The sequence below is a fragment of the Durotheca rogersii genome (assembly GCF_024521655.1).
Source record: "Durotheca rogersii strain YMJ 92031201 chromosome Unknown GGS23scaffold_4, whole genome shotgun sequence".
Taxonomy (NCBI): Eukaryota; Fungi; Ascomycota; class Sordariomycetes; order Xylariales; family Xylariaceae; genus Durotheca; species Durotheca rogersii.
This window is the reverse complement of record NW_026251235.1, coordinates 1429366-1451678: the sequence shown is the minus strand read 5'-3', so window position 1 is coordinate 1451678 and position 22313 is coordinate 1429366. Positions and strand designations below refer to the sequence as shown.

The 22313-nt window shown below is 58.5% G+C and overlaps 5 protein-coding genes across 5 annotated transcripts; 2 read left to right on the top strand and 3 right to left on the bottom strand.

Moving 5' to 3' along the window:
- Nucleotides 1-3038: 3038 nt before the first annotated feature.
- On the bottom strand, nt 3039-4857 carry GGS23DRAFT_555206 (cyclin). Its single transcript, XM_051515587.1, has one exon. It carries the CDS (start codon nt 4313-4315, stop codon nt 3107-3109), a length of 1209 nt encoding a protein of 402 aa, XP_051374749.1. The 5' UTR covers nt 4316-4857; the 3' UTR covers nt 3039-3106.
- Nucleotides 4858-5239: 382 nt separating this feature from the next.
- GGS23DRAFT_365670 (uncharacterized protein) lies at nt 5240-6709 on the top strand. Its single transcript, XM_051513295.1, has 2 exons — nt 5240-5972; nt 6314-6709. Exons 1-2 carry the CDS (start codon nt 5660-5662, stop codon nt 6598-6600), a joined length of 600 nt encoding a protein of 199 aa, XP_051374748.1. The 5' UTR covers nt 5240-5659; the 3' UTR covers nt 6601-6709.
- Nucleotides 6710-15043: 8334 nt separating this feature from the next.
- On the bottom strand, nt 15044-17476 carry GGS23DRAFT_555172 (Pkinase-domain-containing protein). Its single transcript, XM_051515586.1, has 3 exons — nt 16785-17476; nt 15911-16586; nt 15044-15850 (listed from the first exon to the last, which is right to left on the bottom strand). Exons 1-3 carry the CDS (start codon nt 16819-16821, stop codon nt 15598-15600), a joined length of 966 nt encoding a protein of 321 aa, XP_051374747.1. The 5' UTR covers nt 16822-17476; the 3' UTR covers nt 15044-15597.
- A 276-nt stretch (nt 17477-17752) lies between these two features.
- On the top strand, nt 17753-19344 carry GGS23DRAFT_365468 (alkylated DNA repair protein AlkB). Its single transcript, XM_051513292.1, has 3 exons — nt 17753-18233; nt 18291-19177; nt 19248-19344. Exons 1-2 carry the CDS (start codon nt 17957-17959, stop codon nt 19097-19099), a joined length of 1086 nt encoding a protein of 361 aa, XP_051374746.1. The 5' UTR covers nt 17753-17956; the 3' UTR covers nt 19100-19177; nt 19248-19344.
- Nucleotides 19310-22079, bottom strand: GGS23DRAFT_365375 (amidase). Its single transcript, XM_051513291.1, has 4 exons — nt 21233-22079; nt 20733-21044; nt 20257-20558; nt 19310-20178 (listed from the first exon to the last, which is right to left on the bottom strand). Exons 1-4 carry the CDS (start codon nt 21499-21501, stop codon nt 19520-19522), a joined length of 1542 nt encoding a protein of 513 aa, XP_051374745.1. The 5' UTR covers nt 21502-22079; the 3' UTR covers nt 19310-19519.
- Between the last annotated feature and the right edge of the window lie 234 nt (nt 22080-22313).

Genomic DNA, 22313 nt, shown 5'->3' with positions numbered 1-22313 from the left:
CTGGCTTCTCTCTATCCTTCTATCCTTCCGTTTCTCTTGGCAGAATCGTCGACCTATTCTTACTCTTTCTTCTTTGCCCCCCCCCCCAGTTTCAACAGGGCATCCGAAGCAGTAGGCCCGTCGCAAGTCGTCGATGCTCAGAGGGATAGTCTTCTTTCTCACCGGCTCCAGCGAGGCGGATGTGTCGGCGATACCTACGTTTTGCGCGCCCCGTGCTGATATCTCTAGTTCTATTTTCGGGCTGGGGCCTTTCTTGGTTCACTCGGGTTCTCGCGCGTCTTGTGTATGTGTGTGTGTGTGTGCATGTATGGCGCCGGCACACGCGCGCAGATTCTAACTGACGATGCAGCACAGCGGCGCGCCGAGGTCAACGGGCAGTCTTCGCGTGACGTAGCATGGCCGAAGAAGAGGATGAGAGTTGTGTTACCCTGCCATGCTTGACAGCCGGGGTCCAGCGCGGTTCTCGATCACGAGTAGGCTGATGCAGGTGAGATCTCGACAGCTCCGGGGTAAAAGGGACGGAGAGGGTAGGGTAGGGTGATGCTGTCAGCGTCCGGCCCCCAACCCCAGATGCACGCTCTACCCAACAGCAGATCGGTGCGCCTAATTCTGGATAGTGAGCCGGGACACGATGAAAATCCCAATACCGAGGGTCTGCCTGCATTGCAGATGGTCGGCACTTCCGAACAAACCATACCCAGCGGCCTACAGGTAATACCCCCATTAAGGGTAGGTTACATCCACACATCCACACCTCTGCACACCTATAGCTCCGTATATACAGGCGTAGGCCCCATGCAGGCTGGTAGATGGGTAGAATCGATAGGTGGTAGTAGTAGCACGATACCGTTAGATTCGGATCTGGCATAGGCACGAGAAGAGGCCATGCGGCCAAATATAGACAGGCGCCGCCGACAAATCGACCGATGCATATTTCCCCGAGACCTGACGAACACCGAGAGCAACAACGACGACGACGACGACGACGACGAGCACGTGAAGAGCCGAGGAACAGATTCTTGGACGGGCACCGGCACCCTTTTGGATCTGGCAATTAGCCCCCCCGCGCGCGCCCACCCACTTCTCGGATCCTACACGCCATTCCGCGGTTTATAGTAGATTGACGATCCTCCGCCCCGTCTGTGTGTCGGTATGCTCTGCAATGCGCTGGCAGGCAGGCAGGCAGGCAGGCAACGCCCAGCCAACCGGCCCACAGACGTCTGAGACATCTCTCTCGTATGTAATTCGGTATGCATAGTATGTAGGCGGGTAAGATGGATTGTATTGACTGATAGTCCTTCAAACCCAGCCATCTCAAGTTACATGCATTCATTCTCGCCGGCTGTCGTCCGGCAAACGGCCCTTATTCTATCTTAGTGCGGCGCCAACCTGATGGGGCCGTCTCTGTATGGCGGATAGGTATGCGTCGATGGCGGCCAAGCGACGGCAGCCTGGTGTCAAATCTATCGATACACAGATGCCTTACTTACCTACCTACCTAGGTAGATTGGATAACCCTCTGCCTACCTATACCAACATAGCTACATACCTGGATGCACACATGCCTAGATTAGGCACACTTCCCCATCAGGCAAAGCTGGCTTACCTACCTACCTCCTAGCTTTGCTGCGGCGCCGGCTTATCCCATCTATCTACCTACTACGCCTCGGCTACATCGCACGGAGGAACGGGCGGACGAAGGACGAGAGAGAGAGTTAAGCTTCTGACTCGTCGCGTCGAATTGATAATCACCAACCCGCGTATCGCCGAGCCAGCCTCGCACCACGCTCCGCGCGGCGGAGAGAGCGAGAAGGAAAAAAAAAGGGGGGGTCTACGTATGCACACACACACACACCTCCGAACCAACCCCCTAACCTCGGCCGGTCGCCTGTTAGGAGTTGATTAGAAGCGACACACGACGTAAGAATGGCAGGACAGGTTATCCGTAGCACCCGCGGTGAGCCGGCGCCCTCCCTCACTCGCTGCCGGCTTTTGTCGATCTTGTCTGTCTGTCTGTCTTCGTTCTCTGTCTGTCGCACACACGCTCTTTTTTTTTTCTCCCCGATTACCTATCTAGGAAATGCCCGAAACGCGCCAAAGCTTAGAAATGCGGCGTCGTCGTCGTCGTCGTTCTCTCTACCGCACCGTCCCGGATGCGCGCGCGCACAGGCGACGGCGATAAGCGACGCGTATGACGAGGATACACAAAGTGATGATTTTCTGTCCCTCCCTCCCGTGGTTTTCTCATGTTGCCTACGCGGGACATTCTATTATGCATGTGTGTGTGTGTGTGTGTGTTCGCGCGAGAACATTCCGAGACAGCCTGGATGACCAAGCAGGCAGAGTAAGGGAAAAAAAAGGGGGGGGGGTTGACTAGTGGAAAGTTGCTCGTAAGCATTGATTTTCTCTGCTATGCTGTGGCTGCGCCTTCGTCTAGAGGCTGCCGAGGAGGGGAGAAAAGACTACATGTAGGCTCTTCTTCGCTCCCTCTCTCTCTGAGTAAGTACCTAATTATACTCTTTCTCTCCCCCTTACCCCCGTAAAAACTCCCGTCTCCCTACCCATTATGAATAACGCCCGCCGTGATACCTAGCCGATATGCCCTGAAAATGTAATGGTGGTGGTGGTGGTAATAGTAATAGCAATAGTAATAGTAAGAGTTTGTTGGTTTCGTCGTCCGGCCCATACGCCCGACTCCGCCTCCCCCCGTCTTATCTATCGGACGGAAGAACCCTAGGCCCTTTCCCCTCAAAGAGAGGGCCGCAAATGTGTAAACTGACAATGTCCACCCCCCTCCCCCTCCCCCTTTCCCATACCCCCACCCTCGACCTCCTTTCCCCTTTCATGCCCGCTGACCCGCGCCGTCCCGTGTGGTTTTTTTGTAGTAGCGCCTCCGCACACACATATCGTAACTAGTAAATTTTGCGCCGCTCCGACATTACCAAGTCAAGATTCCATTCCGATCCAAAAAAAAAAAAAATTTCTCCCGTGTGATGTTCCCGTTCAACTCCTCGCTATGATGCGTCGAAGTCAAAAAGAAAAAAAAATCGTTGTATGCTGCAGACATAGAAAAAGGTGTAGGTGGCTGAGCGAATGTGCGAGGGGCCTAGGCGGACATGGCGCCGAACACGCGTCCCCACACGCTGCGGCCGGTCCGGGGGCGCTTGGCCTTGATGGTGCCGTCCTGGATGGCGCGCAGGTCGTCGGGGCTGACTTCGTACGGCAGCCTCGTCCGGCTGGTCTTGGCCGAGGCGGGGCCGCGCAGGTAGTGGTGGGTCTGGTAGTACTGGCGGTACGCGACGGCCTTGCTGCCGCTGGTGTTGGTGCCGACGGCGATGACGGGCGGCGGCACGTCGAGGACGATGTCGAAGGAGGAGGAGCTGTCGGACGGGTAGCCGTCGGCGATGGACAGGCACACGTCGTCCGGGTCCGAGAGCGGCGTCGACGACCGCGACGACGTGTACGACGACCCGCTGCTCGAGCTGGCCGACGAGCTGAAGACGAGGCCCGGCGTCGGCGACGCGTCGTCGTGCACCGCGCGGATCGTCTCGTAGGGCGAGGCCGCCGCCCGCGACTCCGAGCGCGAGCTGCCGCGGGAGCTCGGCGGCGTCGGGAACTGAGGGACGGTCCACTCCTCCGCCTCGTGCTGCTTGCGCAGGCGCTCCTTCCGCTGCTGGCGGCGGATGTACTCCGACTCCACCTCGTCGCGGATGGGGGTCAGGAAGGCGTCGAACTCGCGGTAGAGGTCCTCTTCGGTGATGCGCAAGTCCCACTCGAGCAGGAACAGCAGCTGCTTCTCCATCAGGTTGACCTCGGTGCGGCTGAAGCCGAAGGTGAAGGTCTCGGTGCTCATGTGGCTGTAGGTGGCCCAGTGCTTGTTCTTGGGAGAGCTGTCGTTGAGGTACTTGGCCGAGAGGATGAGGGCGGCCAGGAAGATGCGGTGGGTGGTGCATCGCAGGCCCTTGGCCATGGGCATCAATCGCGACTTGAGGCGGGTGAGGTAGACCAGAGTCGACATCAGCGTCGGCACCTGCACGTTAGAAGAACGGACCAGTCTCGTGATGAACTCCTCCAGCGTCGGCAGGCCGCTGTCGTCGGACGTCACAGCTTTCGGGGAGGGGGTTCGAGGTGGCGAGGGTTGTTGCGACGGGGTGTGGGCCGGGGGGGGCATCATGTTCGGGTCGCACTGAATAACCTCCCGCGCTGCGCGTGCCAGATGCGCGATCATGGACCGGTCGACTCTCCGGAAGATGAACTGCTCGAGGGCGGCGGCGTTGAGCTCGCTCATGGGGACGCCTGATCTTGTCGAAGCCATTATGTGCGTATGTGTGGGTGTGTGCGTATGTGTGTAGTAGGTGTGGGCGTTATGTGTGAGCGAGTGCGGGATGAGGTGGTTGGTTGTGCGTGTAAGTCAGAGAGAGAGAGAGAGAGATAGGTGGGTCCAGGAAGAGAGAGTTAAGGTAAAATCCAACCGGACCAGCAGGGACAGCTATAACCCGGAGGGGAAAAGGAATATTAGGACAGGTTATACAGAGACCTGAATAAAAAAGCAAGCGATATCTGGAGAAGCGAGGATGTTGGGAACGAGCCGCTCGAAATAATATACTATCCAACGGTAGGTGTAGGAGCGGTAGGATGTAGGGGCGTATCAATACGCCGTGCAGGGGGTGGGGTGTGCGGGTGTGTATGCGTGTGCGTATCACGAGGCGAAGCCGACGGTCATATCAATTCCCAGGACTGACTGCGCAGGCGACACCCAGGAACCACGGGGCAATTCCCACAACGGATTAATCTATTGTAAATGAGTACGTATCGATGTCGTGTGCAATGCGAGGCCCGGTCGAGGCTGAGCGCGAACTGGGCAAATCGAGTTAGTTCGACGGCTGATGCGTGAGACGGCCTTGAACCGGCCAGGTCTGGGCTGGATCCGGCAGGAGTGGCGTGGGGAGGGGATGGTGCAGGGATGTCGTTCGGAGGGACGCGAAGCCCACCAACGAACAGGCAGACAGCGAGGTGGGAGAGAGAAGAGAGAGAGGAGAGGCAGGGAGGAGAGAGAGAGACGAGTTGAGATGGGACGAAGCGGGACGGAGCCGGTACGTCTCTATGTGCAGGAGATGGGATGAGGTGGGTGTGAGGGCGGCAAGAGACGAGTAGTTTTAGGAATACGACAACTAATCTTAAAAATAAAGACGCAGAGGGAAGGGAATTCAGCGATGGAATAAATAAATAAAAAGTAAAATAGACGTACGCAATCGAACGGGACGCTGGCAGCGAGGCAGTTCTGCTGGAAGCGGTTATGCAGGGGGGCAGGGGCAGGGAGGATGCAGGAGAGAGAGGCCCTATTCGGGACGGCGGGTGTGGCCGACAGGGGGAAGAGACCCTGAGGGGGGTGTCTCGCAGGTTCGCTGAGTTGGGCAGGCGAGCGCCAGGAGGCAGACAGATCTCAGTTCAATCCAGCCCAGGTTCCTCGCCGTCGGGTGGGGCAGCTCTGCCGGATCAGTGATGCGGAGGAGAGCGAGCTTGCTGGACCAGTTTCTCGCCTGTCGCCGGCCGTCAAAATAGATTCCGAATTGTCGCAGAAGTTGGAAATAGAGAGAGCGTGAAACCACCCCAAGTTCGGCGGCAACGAAAAGTCTAAGCGCGCGCTGAAGTCTGGCCGATGCACACTCCAATCGCAATTTCGCTCTCGTCCTCTCCAGCGGTATATCTCTGCTGCTTTTTGGGGTTTACGATTCCGGTCTATCGAAAGCGGATGACTCGACGCAGCCGTCCAAGCGAGAGAGGCGTTCGCGAAACCGCACGGATCGAGCAATGGCTGCGAGAGCTGACGTGGATACACCTGTGCCGAGGACGTCGAGCCGGACTAGCAGACAGTGCAGAGGGGGACAGGTGGTGGCGATGGGCTAAATCAACTAAGCAGCTGGGCTGGGCTGGGAAGCCAAGTGTCGACTCGTCGTCCTGCGCAGCGAATGGTGAGTGCGGGAGGGTGGCGGAGGTGCACGACAGAGACAGGAAAAAAAAAAAAGACCAGGGTCCCGAGCCGGCGGAAGACCTGGGGTTGACAAGATTGGCCGATGCGATCGCGATGGTCCAACCCACTCACTCCTCAACCGCACTGAAGGCGAACGCGGAGTATGCCTTAGCGATCTCACGAGAGGTAGCAGGTTGACTCTCCCCAGTAGGCTGAACAGGCTGGCTGCGGAAGCGAGAGAGGCGAGGCCCAGACAAGAAGAGAAAAAATGACGAGAAACAGAACAAGAAAAGACAGGAAAATACCTCGTGGTTGCAAGGCGCTGACAAAATTCCAAAAAAGAACGGCACCCGACGGGCTCCGAGCCTGTAAGACGCAGCGGGCTCCGGGATTTGGCGGGGTCTAGGAAAAGCCGAGGAGGAAAAACGAGGGAGATGTGCAGTCACGAGGACAGGCGAGAGGACGTACAAACCCTGGCAATACCGCGGCGAGCGGGATCGAGCGTCGGATGGCCGTGTGACGGTGACCGGTCTTTATCTGGCGTGCGTCTGCTGTCGGTGCTCTCTGCTGGTGTGGTATCCCCCGGGGACCGGAGCCGAAGTGGGTGTGGTATTCGCTGCTACTTATAACCAGAAGGAGGCGGTCGGGCAGGCGACGAGTTGCAGAGAGATATGGCCTCTCAAATCATTAATTGCCGAGCGAGGCGTAGGGGTGGGTTGGCGACGACGGTGATAGACTGGCCAGAGTCTAGAAAAGAGTGGGCTCGTATCGTGGGAGCTCGTATCAGAAGTTGTCGTCAACGTGTGTTATCTCTCGTAATGGGCGAGAGAGGGGACGAAACAGGAAATGCGATGCCAAACGGGATTCCCTTCTTTTAGTACCCGTCGAAGTCAACAGAAGAAAAAAACAGGTCGTTCCACACAGTGGGTTTCTTCGACTCTCGGCTCTCTCTCTACACAAAGACAAGGCAAAGCGCTACTATTGATGGCGATGAAGCGGATGATGGCGATGGGAGAAACAAGAGAGAGCCTGTGTAAAGGGGTGCGCACGTCTAGACCTATATCTACTTTTTTTTTTGTTTCCTTTCTACAGGGCGTTCCCAATACGGCTCATCCAATGTGCATCCCAAGTATGTATGGCATGTAATGGCATGTAGGGTTGTCAGGGACGCCCACATCCAGCCCATCTCGCCCATTCACCCTGGCCTAGGGATGTATGTACACACAACTAGACGCCGCCGAAAAAACCGCGTTGCCACGATTTGAATGGCTGCCAGTTTACAACTCATCCCAGGGCCCGCCCGCCTACAGCATGCGCCGCACGATCCCTTTGATTGAGGCGGGTTGACGATGATGGCGGCGGGTGGACGATCCATTGGTGCGAATGGCTCAGAACTCGAGACATGAAACAGCGAGAGGAGGGCTGGTAGCGTTGTAGTATTGCACAGTTGGCCCAGACGACTCGCTGGAACCACCCGGGACCCGTCACGAACCCTCCAGGGGGTGGGCAGCTAGTCGCTGGGCGTCTTGCCAACAGGCTGGCTTGCTTGCTTGCTGCTGCTACCCAAGGCTAGGTACCTAACGTACTAATCGCCGTCGATCCGAGAGGGCTGCCTGCGTAAGGTAGGTACCTAACTAACGCAGTACTTGCAGAGACAGGCTGGTAGGTACATACATATTGTAGGTACATGGATGGACATCGACGGGCACGCGCCCACACAGGCCGCAGACGCAGCGCCCGTCGTACCCGGCAGGTACTCCCTCGCCGCAGCGACACGCTCTGGCGGCGCAGGCCGTCCACCCCTCGCGCGCTGACGACAGGCCAGCCGGGCCAGGGAGGTCCTCCAGATAGCCGCGATGCCCTGTTTCGTCCCGCCTGCCAATAGCATCGAGACAATCACTGCTCAGCGAGAATTGAAACGGCCGGAGTAAAATAAGAGCAAATGGTCGGCGGGTTGGAGGCCACTTCTATTGCAACCCCTTCCACCCTCCCAGGGCTAGTAGATCTGCGTCGTCGGGTTCCCCCCCCCTTCGTCCGCGTGCCTTGACCGCCGTTAATGTTCTCCCGCGCAGTGCGGGTTGCAGTCATCGTGGGAACGGTCGTGGGCACGTCGTGAGCTGCCCCCGCGGACCCGCGCCCAGACGCCGGCAACCTAGACACGGACTCGGGACAGGGCAAGTCGCAAATAGCACACGCAAGTCGCACTCTGGTCGAACCCAATCGATCCGGCATGGCCAGGATAGATTCGACAGTCGACGGGACGCGCACAATCACACCTGCACAAAGTCGACCCCGGAAAGAAGGGAGCGATGGCCATCGTCCACTACGTGGTACGCCTCCTGCTGCCCCCGTCCGAAAGGCCAGCCCACGAAGACATAGGCTAGCCTATAGGTACCTAAAGCAGTCTGTCGATGGCTTACGTAGCATCGTCCGAAATTAAGAAACAACCAGTAGTCATCGAGTCTATCTTGTCTCGTCGAATCGAAACAGTCCCGGTTCGCCCGCCCCCTGGCCTACCCCAGTTTTCTCTACGACCTGGTCTTCGCTGGAATTTACACCGACTCTTCTTACCTAGGTAAGACGTCGACGCATCCCCGAACCACCACGCCTAAGTCGCAACAGATTATGTAAATTACCTACGTGCGTACACGCGTACATAGACATATGGGGTCCGAGTTGCCAGTAGCCTCCTCAGTCAGTCTCCGACAAGACAGCAACATGTGTTTCTAGCCTCGAGCCTTGGGTTGGGTTACCACATGTGGCCGGCACCGTGTGCCGTGCTCTGCGATGGCGAGATTCGTGCAGGAGGCGACGGGAACATTCCAGAGGACGCGCGACCGCAGACCAGCATCGCGGGTCTCTTCGACGGGTCGAAAAGTTGGCGTCCGCCTGTCTCGAGGTTGGCCAGCCTCCCCCACGACCCTGCCTCAACTCGGCCGTTTCCACAGAACTTTTCGATAGACCAGGGACGGGGAGCGATCCCTTCGTAACCAGACAATCCCACAGGGCATCCCGCCAACGTTCCGCCAAGGCCAAGCGGCAATCGTGAAGAAGAGACCGTACTCATATTGCTCTTATATACAATGACGAAAACTGCCGTAGATAACGACATACAATTGTGTGCATGCATGTATGTGTGCCCGCACATACATACACACATACCTACCTACGTAGCTCACACTTACGGAACATGTCAGTATGTAGGTATGTGTGCATCTCCAAGTCAACCGACAATCTGCCCCTCCACCGTCATCACTATTACCCAATCGGGACGATGGCCATGGCGGCGGTTCCAGATTGATCCGAGATCTCGCACTCTCGCACCCCCTTCCCTTCCTCGAATTGGCACCACCTATTGTCCAGCGACCATCGCTGGCTGGAATGAGGTGTGCCGGCCATCTATAGAGAAGGGAGGAGAGGGCAGCCTTCCTTTTCCTTCTTTCCTCTCTCTCCTCATCCCTCTGCCACCGTCCGAGACCGTCCCAATTCTCCCAACCCCTCGTTTGGCGGCGTCACCCCGTGCGATTGACTAGCAATGTCTTACACAGCCCTAGCGAGGAGATCTCTGCTCCCTGTCCCGTGTCGCCGACCTGAACCCATCGTCATCGTCTATCGTCGTCATCCCTGGCCCCCCCTCGAATTCCCCATATTGCGGCCAGTGCGCGGACGGGACCACAGCCCACGAAAGCAGCCGGCGGCGTCGCGGACTTGGCGGGCGATGGAGATGCTTGAATTCATTATCAGGGGCTTCGTATCGCAACTTGCATGGGGTTATGGGGATATACTGAATGGAGAAGCTGGACGGTAGCCAACGGAGGAGGAATGCATTGCATCCAGCCCACCACAGTACGTTTATGGTATGCGCCGCACCGCACCACGGCTGGGCCGACCCGTATCAGATTATGGCAAGTGAGTTGTTCATCCCATCCAGAACCGGATAAACCTCCTCTCACCGCCCTTCACCGCGGGCCGAGCTACACAGGAGCCAAGTTGATTCCTTCTGCCCCCAATCAACACGGCTACCTATACGCATATATCCGACCTGCTGGTGTCGTCTAGTCATCCTCAGCTACGCCTGGTCGAACCGCTCTCAGGAGCTAGGCCCCAAGCGCGATCCTAGGCAGCGGTTGGCCAGACTCTCTCTTCTCCCTCCCATCAACGCGACCCTGGTCAGACCAATTAACTGCAAGACATCTACGGGAGCGGGCAGCAGCTTAATGCCGTGTGGCTGATCGACCCCGGTCCCCTCCTCAGGCGCCCCTCCTCCTCCCCTTTTCTTCTCTTCCCCTCTACCGGGGCCGGGATTGGCCCTGGTTAGGCACAAATGGTGGGTGTAGAGGGTCAGTCATCAGGCCGACCTGGGCCTCGTGAAGCGTACATATGCCCGAGCAATGGACAGCTCACTCGTACATACATGGCATCTCCGTGCATGCAAACAAACAAACAAATAATTCGCCGGCGGTTTACACGTTGCACGCGACATCCACACCAGAGCAAAGATAGATGCCCGTATGTATGTGTGAGCATGTAGGTATGTTCTGTATGGACAACTGACGTGACATTGTTGATGGCGCCGATCTCTCTGCCTTGCCGTGGCCAACTTGCCCCATGTGTGTGTATGCTACGTCGTACACAACACGACTACACCACCTGCTACTACGAGATAACCTAGGTAGCACTTAGCATACCGAACGAAGAACTCTTCCCCCCCCTTTCGCGAACGTCCCTCCTCCTGCGAACTTCCACGCCTCCCTCAGCAACAGGAGGGAGGGAGGGAGCAAGGGACACTTCAGTCAATCAAGATTCGCATCTCGCCATGTCCCAAAGCGGCAGAGCGCAAGTGTGGCTCATCGAGACTACCACGTACTCCAGGCAATGCCATCCGACCAGTGAGCCGAGGATGAAACCCCTATCACGCCGAGACTACCTTTCCCCAAACGGACAGAGCCAAGCTGTGGCTTACGCACATCATGTCTCGCGATGCCCGCCAGACCTCTCGGCTGTCTGCTCTTGTCATTTCCACTTCGACGCCGCGGCTTCGTCATGCAGCCCCCCCTAGGCGTACGCCGCCTTGGGGACCATCCCCCCGCCAGTGAATCAGGATTATGGGGGGAAAAGGGAAACAAAAATAAAACCCGGCATGGCTAGCAGCTGTACGTCAGGGCCGAGAGGGTGTAGGTAGGGCATGTCGACGATCCAATGAGTCCTCGCGAGAGGATACCGTAAGATTCCCAAGGGGGTGCCTCCTATTCTAAGTTATGCCAACGCGCTGCAACTGGCCACTCAGTCGATCCGATTGCTCCGGCCCGCCCGTCGGCCGATTCTGCAGCAGATGCGTGAAGGTCGGCCGGAGGGGGGGTGGAAGTTCTACGAGGATTGGGGTAAACTCGGGGGCGCCTCACCGAGCCAGCAACGCAGGAATAGGGTGCGATCGACGAGCCGCCCCGCCGTGCATCGAGGGCGTGTGCGAGAATCCGTTTCTGGGTTCATTGCTGTCTCCCTCTCTCGCTCGCGCTCTTCATCTGACACATACCTACCACACACATACACACATATACACATACACACGACGGTCGAGTAACGTAACAACCACATCAGGCTGCTGCCCCTCGCGCCCAGCTCGCTACCTAAGCTGCATGTCTCAGGACAATGGAAGGGCAGACGCGCAATACGCCCTGTCCAGAGGCGAGCAGGTGGACCAGAGCGCTGCTAGGGTCAGACGAGAGAAAGCGATCGGTGCGGCGCCCGCGTTCGAGAGTGTGTCGATGGCCTCGGCCGCAGGCCTCAGGACTGCAGACGGGCGAACGCTGCCCTAAGGGGCGGGCGATGTCGCAACGCGAACTTCGTCCCTTCGTCCCTCCCCCTACGCCAGAACGCCTGGGACCGGAGTCGACAGCTGCCGCCGGAGGCCTAGGGAGCATTTCGAGGCTGAGGCGGCTGCTGCCGCTGCGCGCTACCCGCTCCCTCAGGACGGCGCGGGTATCGTGGTGCCGGCGTCGCGGCGCGGGCGCGGCAGCGGGCGCAGCGTAGGAACCTGGCGTATACGGGCGGAAAGTTCCTCTCCCGACGCGATGCAATCCTCCCCTCGAAGGGCGGCTAATTTGCTTGCATTTCCATTCGACTTTCTTGTTCCGGCCTCCTTACCTTCACATATTCTGACCCGCAAAAAAAGAAGAGCCTCCCCGTTTCAACAAGCGCAGCGAGACCCTATCCGATGATCCTTTCTCTCTTTCCCGCCGCGTCTCCCCGTAGGTATGCCCCGAATTACAATTATCTTTGCTGTCGCACACCGTTCTGGCCCAGCTCCCCCCCCCCCCCCCCCCCGGCGAGAGTCGTACCGCGCGCTTCGTATGCACATTAGGCGACCTGGCCCATGCCGAGGACGTGCGTGCGTGCATAGGGAGCTACATACCAATGTACAAGCAGGAATCTATATATGAAGCAGGATAATGCTTGGATGGACGGGTATGGGGGCGCACAGAGGAATAGTGCCACCAGCCGGTAAGGCGCGCGACACGGGGTGCGGAAAAAATACAGTGCACTGCAATAAGAGCTCGTTTTGTAGCGCTCGCTTCGACCCCGGATTTTCCACCCATCGGTACGCGCTTAATTTCCGACGAGGGCCAATAACGCTGCCGGGCTGCCACTAAAAATAGCTACCAATTTGTTTACACGATGTACATATATGTACGTGGATGCTATGCGACGTAGGGCGTGTGTGTGCACATAGGGCTATCGTCTCCTCTCCCGCCGCGGGACAGCTTATCGCGGCGCGCTATGACTGTGATGAGGGGGGTGAGAGGGACTGTAGATAAACATGGGACCAGGCACGAGGCTATCGTGGGTTAGCGTAACATTAGCCCCTCGTGAGGCTCGTCACAGACGCTATGGTTGCATCTTAGGCATTACTTCCCGCCGCTCTCGCGCTCGGCCCTCCGTAACCACTACCGGGAACAAGACGAGGCGATCTCTGGTGCTAGGAGTCATCGCGGTACGCGTGGTAATCGCTAGCACGTAAAAAAGACACCAAGCGTGAGTTAGACACGGGGCCTGAGCATTCTTGCCACGAGACCCACGAACCATTTAGGCTGAAATCTGGCTCGCTCGCTCGAAACTAGACACTCGTCATCCAGACAATTGTCCTAGAGCTGTTCACGGGGCGGGCGTAAGTTAGGTTTGATTCCTGCAACTGTGGCCTTTTTTTTTTTTTTTTTCAATAGCGCAACTCCGTACAAACGTGGGTGGAAGGGCCGGAAATCATGTAATAAGCCACTTGAAGAGAGGCGTCAATACAGTTTTGCGTTCGCGGCTGAATTGTCAATTAATCCAAATTGAAGAGAGTTGCCGTAGTTTCCAGGTGTCTTAGCAAACACGTTATAATGGCGTGGGCGGTCCCGGAGAAAGCCAAACACGCATGGCAGCTTGAAACCCACTTAGACAACTCTCCCGGGCGACGGCCGAGCTGCAATATGGGTTAGCCCCGAGAGCGTGTTCGGCCAAGAGGAGTGCCTGCACGGGCGGTTCCAACGGCACGAACACAATATCGTACACCTTGTCTCGCAGAGACATGGCGGACGCAAGTCATCGATCAGATCCGTAGGTATATGGAACGACTAGGTTCGGTTTCCGGCCGGGGTAGCAACTCGTCTCTCGGGCAACAGCCCGGGACCCGCGGCGCGCCCTCACATTCCTGCAAGTCTTTCTAGTATTGCGGAGAGGCGTATCGTATGTATTCGGGATATATTCGATGATGCGTCGAGCAGGCACCAGGGCTATCCCGCCGAAACACGAGACTCTTAACCCAGCCCTTCCCTTCAATGCGAAGGGGGGGCGAGGGCGAGGACTTATGGGAATCCCTAGCCGGCAGACCCACAAGCGTACGCGCGTCTCTAAGCCGAGAGGCATGTGAGATAGCAACAGACGCCTATACCCATCCACACCACCCAGTCCCGTCTCCTCACCTCGCCGCCGCTCTCCTCGCCCCCTCTGCGTACGTACACGCGTCCCAGGCAGAATCGACCGACCCAAGCCCCTCTCGCGTGCGGGCCCGAGACGCGAGCAGTCGCGGTCGCGATTGCACCCACCCAGGCCCTACCTAGGTCTAGCTGGCCTTTCCCTCTGCCGCCCCGCGCACGGCTCTGGCCCAGTCGTCGCGCAACTTGCCGTCGCGCGATCGTCCTCGCCGTCACCGCCTCACCGCCGGGAACCTCGGGCGCCGGGCCTCTGCGCCGTCCTCCCGCTGCCTTTTGCTCCCTGCATCCCCCGCCGCGACAGACGGATCCGCGCACCAGCCGCCCCTCGCACGCGCGCGCGCACCTAGTAGCCTGCCCGTGTCCCTCCCTCCAGCCAAAACGTGCGCGCGCAGCGTCCCGCCGCGGTGTGGCGCAGGCGTACCCGCCCGCCCCTGGCCCGGACCCACCCGCCCATGACGACGGCGGCGGCTGCGCCTTGCTCCCCCCCCTATGCGGCGGGTCCGTCGGCCGAGCTCTCGCGCGCCGGCGCAGGGGAGGGGGGAGGGGGGGACACGAAGCGACGAGCCCTGCGCGCGTGCGGAGGGGTCGGCGGCGAAGGTAGGTTGTGGGAGGGGAGAGGGCGGATGGATGGCAGAGGAGAAGCCAGGAAGGAGAGGCGCGGACGAGAGACGCGCCGAGGTATGCTCCTCGACGCGGCGAGCTCGGAGGGGGACCGCACGCACGCACGGAAACAGCTCTGGTCTCTCTGCCCGCCTCGCCTCGGCCCGGCCTCGCAGCTGCGAATGCCGAGGAGCCGAGCCGGCAGCGCGTCTACGTCTAGCAGTCTAGCGAGTCTACGAAGGGGGATCTTCACACGTGCGAGGCCAGCCGCTGGGGCTGCCGACGTCGACTACTCATCCGTCCCGACACAGTGGCTTCCTAGGCATGTCTACAACTCCTAGGACGAGCCCTCGCGTAACCATCACCAGTGGGAGCATGGCAACAAACAGGTCAAGAACCTCGTGTGCACGGAGAATTGCAATCCGGGATTTATTGCTCTACCTCCGTACGGACGCGAACGGGCGCGCGCCCGTCTCTAAGCCGGGCGGGGGGGGGGGGGGGGGGGGGACTAGTACGGACAGAAGGGAAGCCAGACAAAAAGAAAACGTAAAGGGGCACCGGCTGGTAGCACTACCGGGCCGGCGTGCACAAGTCGGGACGGGAACCCCTCCCCTGACGATATGTGTGACCCCTGGGGCTGGGAAAGCCTGGGCAGCCCTGGGGAGGAAAAGAAAAAGGAAACGTGCTGTCTCGTACGCAAGTCCTGTTCCCCTCATGAATCCTCTCTCGCGCCCCTTGTGAACCCCTCCTCCTAACGCTCTGTAAAGTCATTACTTCCACATGTTTTCTAGACATTAAGGAAGCTAGCTAGAGCCTCCCTCTCCTACGAGCAACCCGCATAGGATGCCGTGTTTATGGGGATCCCCCGGTAGAAACGTCTTTTTAATGATACGATGATGCTGTGTTGTACTGCGTACGAAGTCTTCCCGTTGGGGTCTCAACGCCTAGGTCCTCGTATCCTGAATGGCGAGAGCGATGATGGGTGCTTATCGTAAGCATGATACTTGCTCTCTGGATATCATATATCGTATTCTATGCCTTGGACGATATACCTTAGGCGTAGCCGGCGTTGCGGGCTTGCTGGCGATGAAGCTCCTTGAAGTAGGGGTGGTAGCATGCTTGTTTCGCGGAGATTCGGCCGGCAGGGTCGTACACGAGCAAGGCCTCTAGGAGATCGAGGCCAGCTTCGTCGAGGTTTGTGCATAGGGTCTGAGAGGAATCGCGAATCCACTTCGGGAAGGATGGCTTGAAATCGGGGTAAGAGGTAACACCGGGCCAGACCTCCTCGGTAGGGGTGCCCAACAGACTAAACAAGGGAGGATGAGTAATTCTTTGCGCATATAGGTGTGGGGTGGGGAGACCTTACCGGAACGTCTTGAAGATCTGGTCAATCTCCGAGTCACCTGGGAACAGTGGCTTTCGGGTGCACATCTCGGCAAAGATGCATCCTATGGACCACATGTCGACACCGGTGGAGTACTGTCGACCACCAAGCAAAATCTCCGGGGCTCGATACCAGAGCGTAACAACCTCGTGGGTGTAAGTCCTAAGTGGGACACCAAAGGCACGGGCCAAACCGAAATCAGCCAGCTTCAGATTCCCATCGCGGTCGATCAGCAGGTTCTGGGGCTTGAGGTCTCGGTGCAAAATGCGGTGGCTATGGCAGTATCGAACGCCATCGCAAAGCTGATTCATGAACTTTCGGACCATGCTGGTACCGAGTCCGAGCCGTCCCAACTCCGGGCCGGTGCCCTCGGGCAATGCTTTGCCGCGGCCGCCGTCGCTGACGGGGAGAGCTTCCATGTATTTCTTGAGATCTAGGTCGAGGAACTCGAAAACGAGATACAGCTTATGGCCTTCAGCGTGGACGATGTTAAACAGTCGGACGATGTTGGGATCGCGCATCTCCTTGAGGAGGGAAATCTCACGGATGGCCGTGCTGGGTACACCTTCGTCGTCGGACTCGAGGCGAATCTTCTTCAGGGCAACGATGCGACCGCCGTGGGCGAGGTCCCGCGCCTTGTAGACGACGCCATAGGTGCCTAGAGGATAGGGTTAGGCCAGGTAATGGTGGCAAAGATTCTGTTGTTTCAAAAAGACAGAGGTGGACTCGACTTGGCTTGAAGATGGAGGGAGACCGCAGGCATGGCCCTAAAGGCGAAGCTGGCATCGGATAATGATATTCGAGGGCGGAGAGGCGAAGGACGAAGGACTGGGATGAAAAGGGGGTCATATCATACCTTCACCGATCTTCTCGAGCTTCTGATAGTTGTCCATCCTCGAAGACGTGTAATTCCCGAGACGGGGTTGGGTCAGGGAAGACGAAGAGGAGGGAGGAACAGATGGATGTGACGTTTCCCCAGCGGTGATGGACCTAACTGGAAAAAAAAAAACAGTTGCCCGCAACAGTGAATGGCCGTGCCCCAATTATTGTTTACGCAGCACTAAAAGCTGGAGGGGAACGGAAGGCCTGGGAAAGAGGCAACGCAAACGAGGGGCAACGGTGGGAGAGAAGAGTCCACGATGAATATGGCGGCAGCGGATATGCCGAACTGGGCTTCGACGGGGCAGACGTAGGGAGCGGACCAAGTCGAGCCTGTGCGATCTCGCGATAGTATCAGAACCCCATTGATACTATTGCGGTGATGAGCAATGCGCGTTCGCTGCTGTTCACTGCGAGCCTGGGGAGGGGGACAGGTGTTGGGTTGTTGGCGGGTTAGCAGTGAGAGGAATTGGTGGAAGACCTAGCTGGCGTCGATGGTTGGCCAGATGGGTGGTTGTGATTGTTTTTCATAAACAACGAGTCCAAGTGCCGTCCCGACTGCGGCTGCGAGGCGGACACGTACCTGCTCGCGCACTTCTCATGTACCTTCCTTACCAGTTGGACATACTTTGGGTACCTTCTGTAGCCGACTCCGGTACTTTGAAGCCGTCAGGATCAAGAAGTACCTTGGGTACCTCACCTTACTACCTGGTACAGGACCCCTCGCCTGCCCCTGAAGAGGTACCTTAGGTAGGTACCTAAGGTTAGGTGACCCCCATCAACGCGTTACGCGCTATGATTGGAATCTTGGATTTCATCCAATCATCAAACTCTGCGGGAGAAGTCACGTTACCGTGTTGTGTGGCTTGTGGCGCAGCTTGGGCTTGCCAGCAGTCCCGATACACAGGTATACCCCGTATATGCCTACGACGGCAAGTCCCCTACCCTTTATCGCCGAACCCTTCCCGACGAGACCACCCTGAAAAAGACAGCCATCACAGATCTTACCATCCGGTGGCATATATTAAATTTCCAGCCCGTAGCTAGCCGCCTAGGAGCAGAAGGGAGGCCTCTCTCCTCTTGTCTCGGATAAAACAGCTACCTACCTTCCGCCCTGACGGGTGGTCGGTCAATGAGTCAACACTCGCCATGACATTCGACCTCACCACCCTAGATGCCCATGAGCAGCCGGACGACGAGCTAAAGGCGACCTGGAAAAAGTATTCGAGAACCGACCATGCCGACTTCGTCAGCCATCCCGATATCGACGAGCTCGACCCTGCGAATAGCCGGGGATCGTTTCAGCTAGCTGGACACATCCCTCACGAGAGACTCGTAAGCTCCTTCAGCCAGCTCGAGGGCGACGGCTGGGACGCCACGCGCACGCTTTCGGACGCCCCTATCTATTTCCACCCCTTACTTCCCGGTACGTCTCGGCTCGGCCCCTGAGACGATGTTTCGGTCGCTCATGGGAGAGTAATAGGCTTGCTCATATTCCCCTCCCTCATCCCCCTGAGCACACAGAAAACGCTGCTGTCTCGCATGATCCACCGGGACCTGAGTAACCCCGTCCACCAAACTAACCTACACCTCCACTTCGGCCTTCCGTACCGGGAGGAAGAAGCGGTGGGCGAGGAGGACGTCACCGCGCGATCCTTCTTCTCCTATCCTCCGGACTCCCCCGCTAGATTTACCCCCAAGGACTCAACTGTGCACAAGCCCCTGTCCATCAAGCAGGTCCTAGATCGGAAACTGTCCTGGGTCACGCTCGGCGGGCAGTATGACTGGACGAACCGGGAGTACCCGGACCGACCGCCACCGGCCTTCCCGCCGGACCTTGCAGACTTCCTGCATACGCTGTTCCCGGATACGCTCGCGCAAGCCGCTATCGTTAACTTTTACACGCCGGGCGACACGATGATGTTGCATCGTGACGTGAGCGAGATGACGGACCGGGGCCTCGTTAGTCTCAGCATCGGATGCGAGGCCCTGTTCATGATCTCCCCCAATAACTCCGCCAAGCACAGCGGCAGAGCGCCTGCTGATGGTGAGGGCAACGGCGATAGCGCGCCCAAAAAACCGTATCTCCTCCTACGCCTGCGCTCCGGCGATGCCATCTACATGGCCCAAGAGTCCCGCCACGCCTGGCACGGCGTCCCCAAAGTCCTCAAAGGTACCTGTCCGGCCGCCCTGGCTGACTGGCCGGCGGAGGGGGGTGGCAAGTTTGAAGGGTGGAAGGGGTGGATGCGCAACAAGCGCATCAACCTGAACGTTAGGCAGATGAAGGAATGAAACCCATGGGATCCTGATTGTGAAATTTCGAGAGAGCCGTGTTGCTCTCCATTCTATGCACAAGAGCACATATGGGTAGTACGTGCCAGCGATCTTGGATTGAGCTATACCTACCGTCTAACCGCCTTCGATACTGGAACGCCGCTAGGCAAGACAACTGCTGCGCTCCCGAAAGGAAAGAAGCGCCAGCATCTGCCTCGATCTGGACACCGCAAATCATCTCGCGATGATGTCGCATGACTTGATAGCCTGAAACATTTGTATATCGTATCAACTCCAGCCATTTCCCTGCCGAAGAGATGTAGGAGGCCTCCAACGCACCCGCACACTCGCCCGCCCGCTAGCAAGTATACATTTTCAACCTATCTACATATCTATATACTCTCCCCCTAGTGTGTCCTTCTCCTCGCCCCGTCTTCCTCACTCTCTCCTCGCCCGTAAGCGGTCGTACCTTAGTACACTCTGCAGCAGCACCGACGCGCCGGTCGTGCAGCCTTCGGGGCTTGTGTACTCCTCAGGGTGGTGGCTCACGCCAGCGCGCGACGGCACGAAGATCATAGCGGTCGGGCACCTGCGGTTGGTGTACACGCTGTCGTGCCCGGCGCCGCTCGACAGCTCGCGGACCAACCCCGACTCTTCCCCCGCTCCCTGTCCTCCCACCACCGCCTCGGCGGCGCTCCTCACGGCGCCGACGCACTCGTCGTCGAAAACGGTCGCCTTCGAATCGGTATCGGTGCGCCACTCGACGCGCGGAGGGGCCACGCCGGCGCCCTGTGCGCGTGGCGTCGAGAAGTAGTTGGTTAAGCCACCGATGTCGCGGCCGGCGGCTAGGTCGGCGAAGTCACGGCGCAGGTCGGCCTCGGCGGCATCGACGGTCGCGTCCGCGGGCGCGCGCACGTCCAGCGTGAAGGTCACGCGCCCGGGTATCGTGTTCGTGCTGCCAGGGCTCAGCGTCAGGATGCCCGTCGACGCGAGCGCCGCGTGCGCCGTCGCCACGCGGTGCGAGTGCGTGATGAGCCGCGCGGCGACGAGCATGGCGTCCGCGCGGTTCGCGAGCGGCGTCGTGCCGGTGTGCGCCTCTACCACCCGCGCCGTCAGCTGCTTTCTATTTCTCTATTTCTATTGAGGATAGGATAGGTAGCAAAAAAGGAACCCACCCCGCCCGAACACGTCGATGGTGAACCACCGGTAGGCCTGGACGCCGCGGACGACACCGACCTTCTTCTGCTCGGCCTCGAGGATGGGGCCCTGCTCGATGTGGAGCTCGAAGTGCGCCGCCATGGGCGTGCTGCGGTAGCTCGCCGGCGTCGACCCGAGGTAGCCGATGCGCTCGAGCTCCGACTTCATCGTCGCCGTGCCCCCCCCAACTTCTTTCAGGTTGTGCGCGCGCTCGAGCGGGATCTCCCCTGCCCACACCCCCGACGAGACCATACTTATGGGGAAGCGCGCGCCCTCCTCGCTGTTTTCGATCATCCGTCGGTTAGCGTCACCCTATCCGAGATGCACCCGTGTTATCGAAATCCCACCACCGCCGCCTCCAACGCTGGGGAAAGGTGGAGAGCGGGGAAAGAGGAGAGGGACATCGATTGTAAGGGACTGTGTAACTAAGTAAACTAATGGGGGGAAACAGTACTTAGTCCAATTGACGACGCCGACGGGGAACTCGGTCTCGATCTTGTTGTCGCGCAGCACGGTGAGCATCTCGATACCGGCGAGGATGCCGAGGATGCCGTCGTAGCGGCCGCCGCTCGGCTGGGTGTCGAGGTGGGAGCCGGCGAAGGTGGGCGGGCCGGGGCGGCGGCCAGGCCGCACCGCGAAGATGTTGCCCATCGCGTCAACGGTGACGTCGCACCCGAGCCCGCGCGCCGTCGCCACGAACCAGTCCCGCGCCTGCTTGTCCGCGTCGCTGAGCGAGAGCCGCGACATGCCCGTCTCCGTCGGCGCGCTGCGGTGCGGTGGGGGGCAAACGAACCCGCGAGTCAGCAGGCAGATAGATTGGTAGGTATCAGGGGTGCGCGCGGTAGGAGCGGGAAGACGTGCGGGCGAGTCGGTACGACGGGGTGAGGCGGTCGAGAGCCCAGGCGGTGACTTCGCCGGGGGGAAGGGGGGAATAGGGATGACACATCCACTTACCTCCCCCAGCGCTTCCCCGTGCCGAATGCACAAGTGGAATGCAACGTGTCCATGAGCCTAGCCTGCTGCGCCCTCAGCGCGTTGATATCGGCGTCTCCCATGTCCTTCACGCGGGCGCTCGAATACAGACGTAGGGCTCCTCCGGACGCCGGTAGCCGCAGTGCCGAAATCGGGGTCCGGCCCAGAGGCGGGAGGCGCATCGTCGCTACGGCTGCGACGAGGTTCGCGCGGTTAGGCATGCCGAGCAGGTGCCGGATTGCGTAGGCCATGGCGAAGATGAACAGAGATCTGGCTCTCGGGCCGGCGTGCAGGCGGCTCCGCACTGGGTTTTGTCAAACCTAGGTCGATAACCTGTTCGTAGAGGGCGGAGGAGGGAGACCAGTCACGTGCCGATGCGCTGAGGTGCAGATGATGTCGCCGTTGACTTGTTTGCTCTTATCTCTTCACCTATCTATACTCTTTATCGAGCGCAATGGATCAGTTGGGCCATTTCCGGTGAGGGGTGTTGCAACGCAACGAGATCTGGGACGAAACATCAATTTGGAGGTTCCCGCAGTAGATCGGTAAGCAAGCCCACGTCGGGTAAGTACACTTAGTAGAGCCTCAACCCCTTCTTGACTCTCCTTTTATGTCCACATGGAAGGGGGCTTGAGGCTGAAGGCTGCAGTTTGCTCAGTGGACTGTTTATTTATTATATCAAGTGCCAACTCCTGTTTCCTCTCTCTATAGCCAATCGCGACACTTTCCTTTCTCAGGTCTTGATGTCTTCAAGTCGTTATCAGCTTGCATTTCTCTTCGCTGTCCCCGTCAGCCCAGATAGCCATTTTATAACATCCAACCCTCCGTACGAATAATCATGATTGGTATCACTTGCACCCAACTGTCTACTGATATCGTGCCAGGAACGTGATGTCTAATCACAGAGTCTGGGCGTATGTGTCTACGCTTCGGTTACCCACCAGCGAAATGTGCCGATCCACAACACCGTTAGCCGTATTAATAGCTTAGTTCAATTTCATCTACCGACCTCATCACACGGGGCCCTGTCTATAGAGTTGGGTGACATAGCGCAAGGCTCACT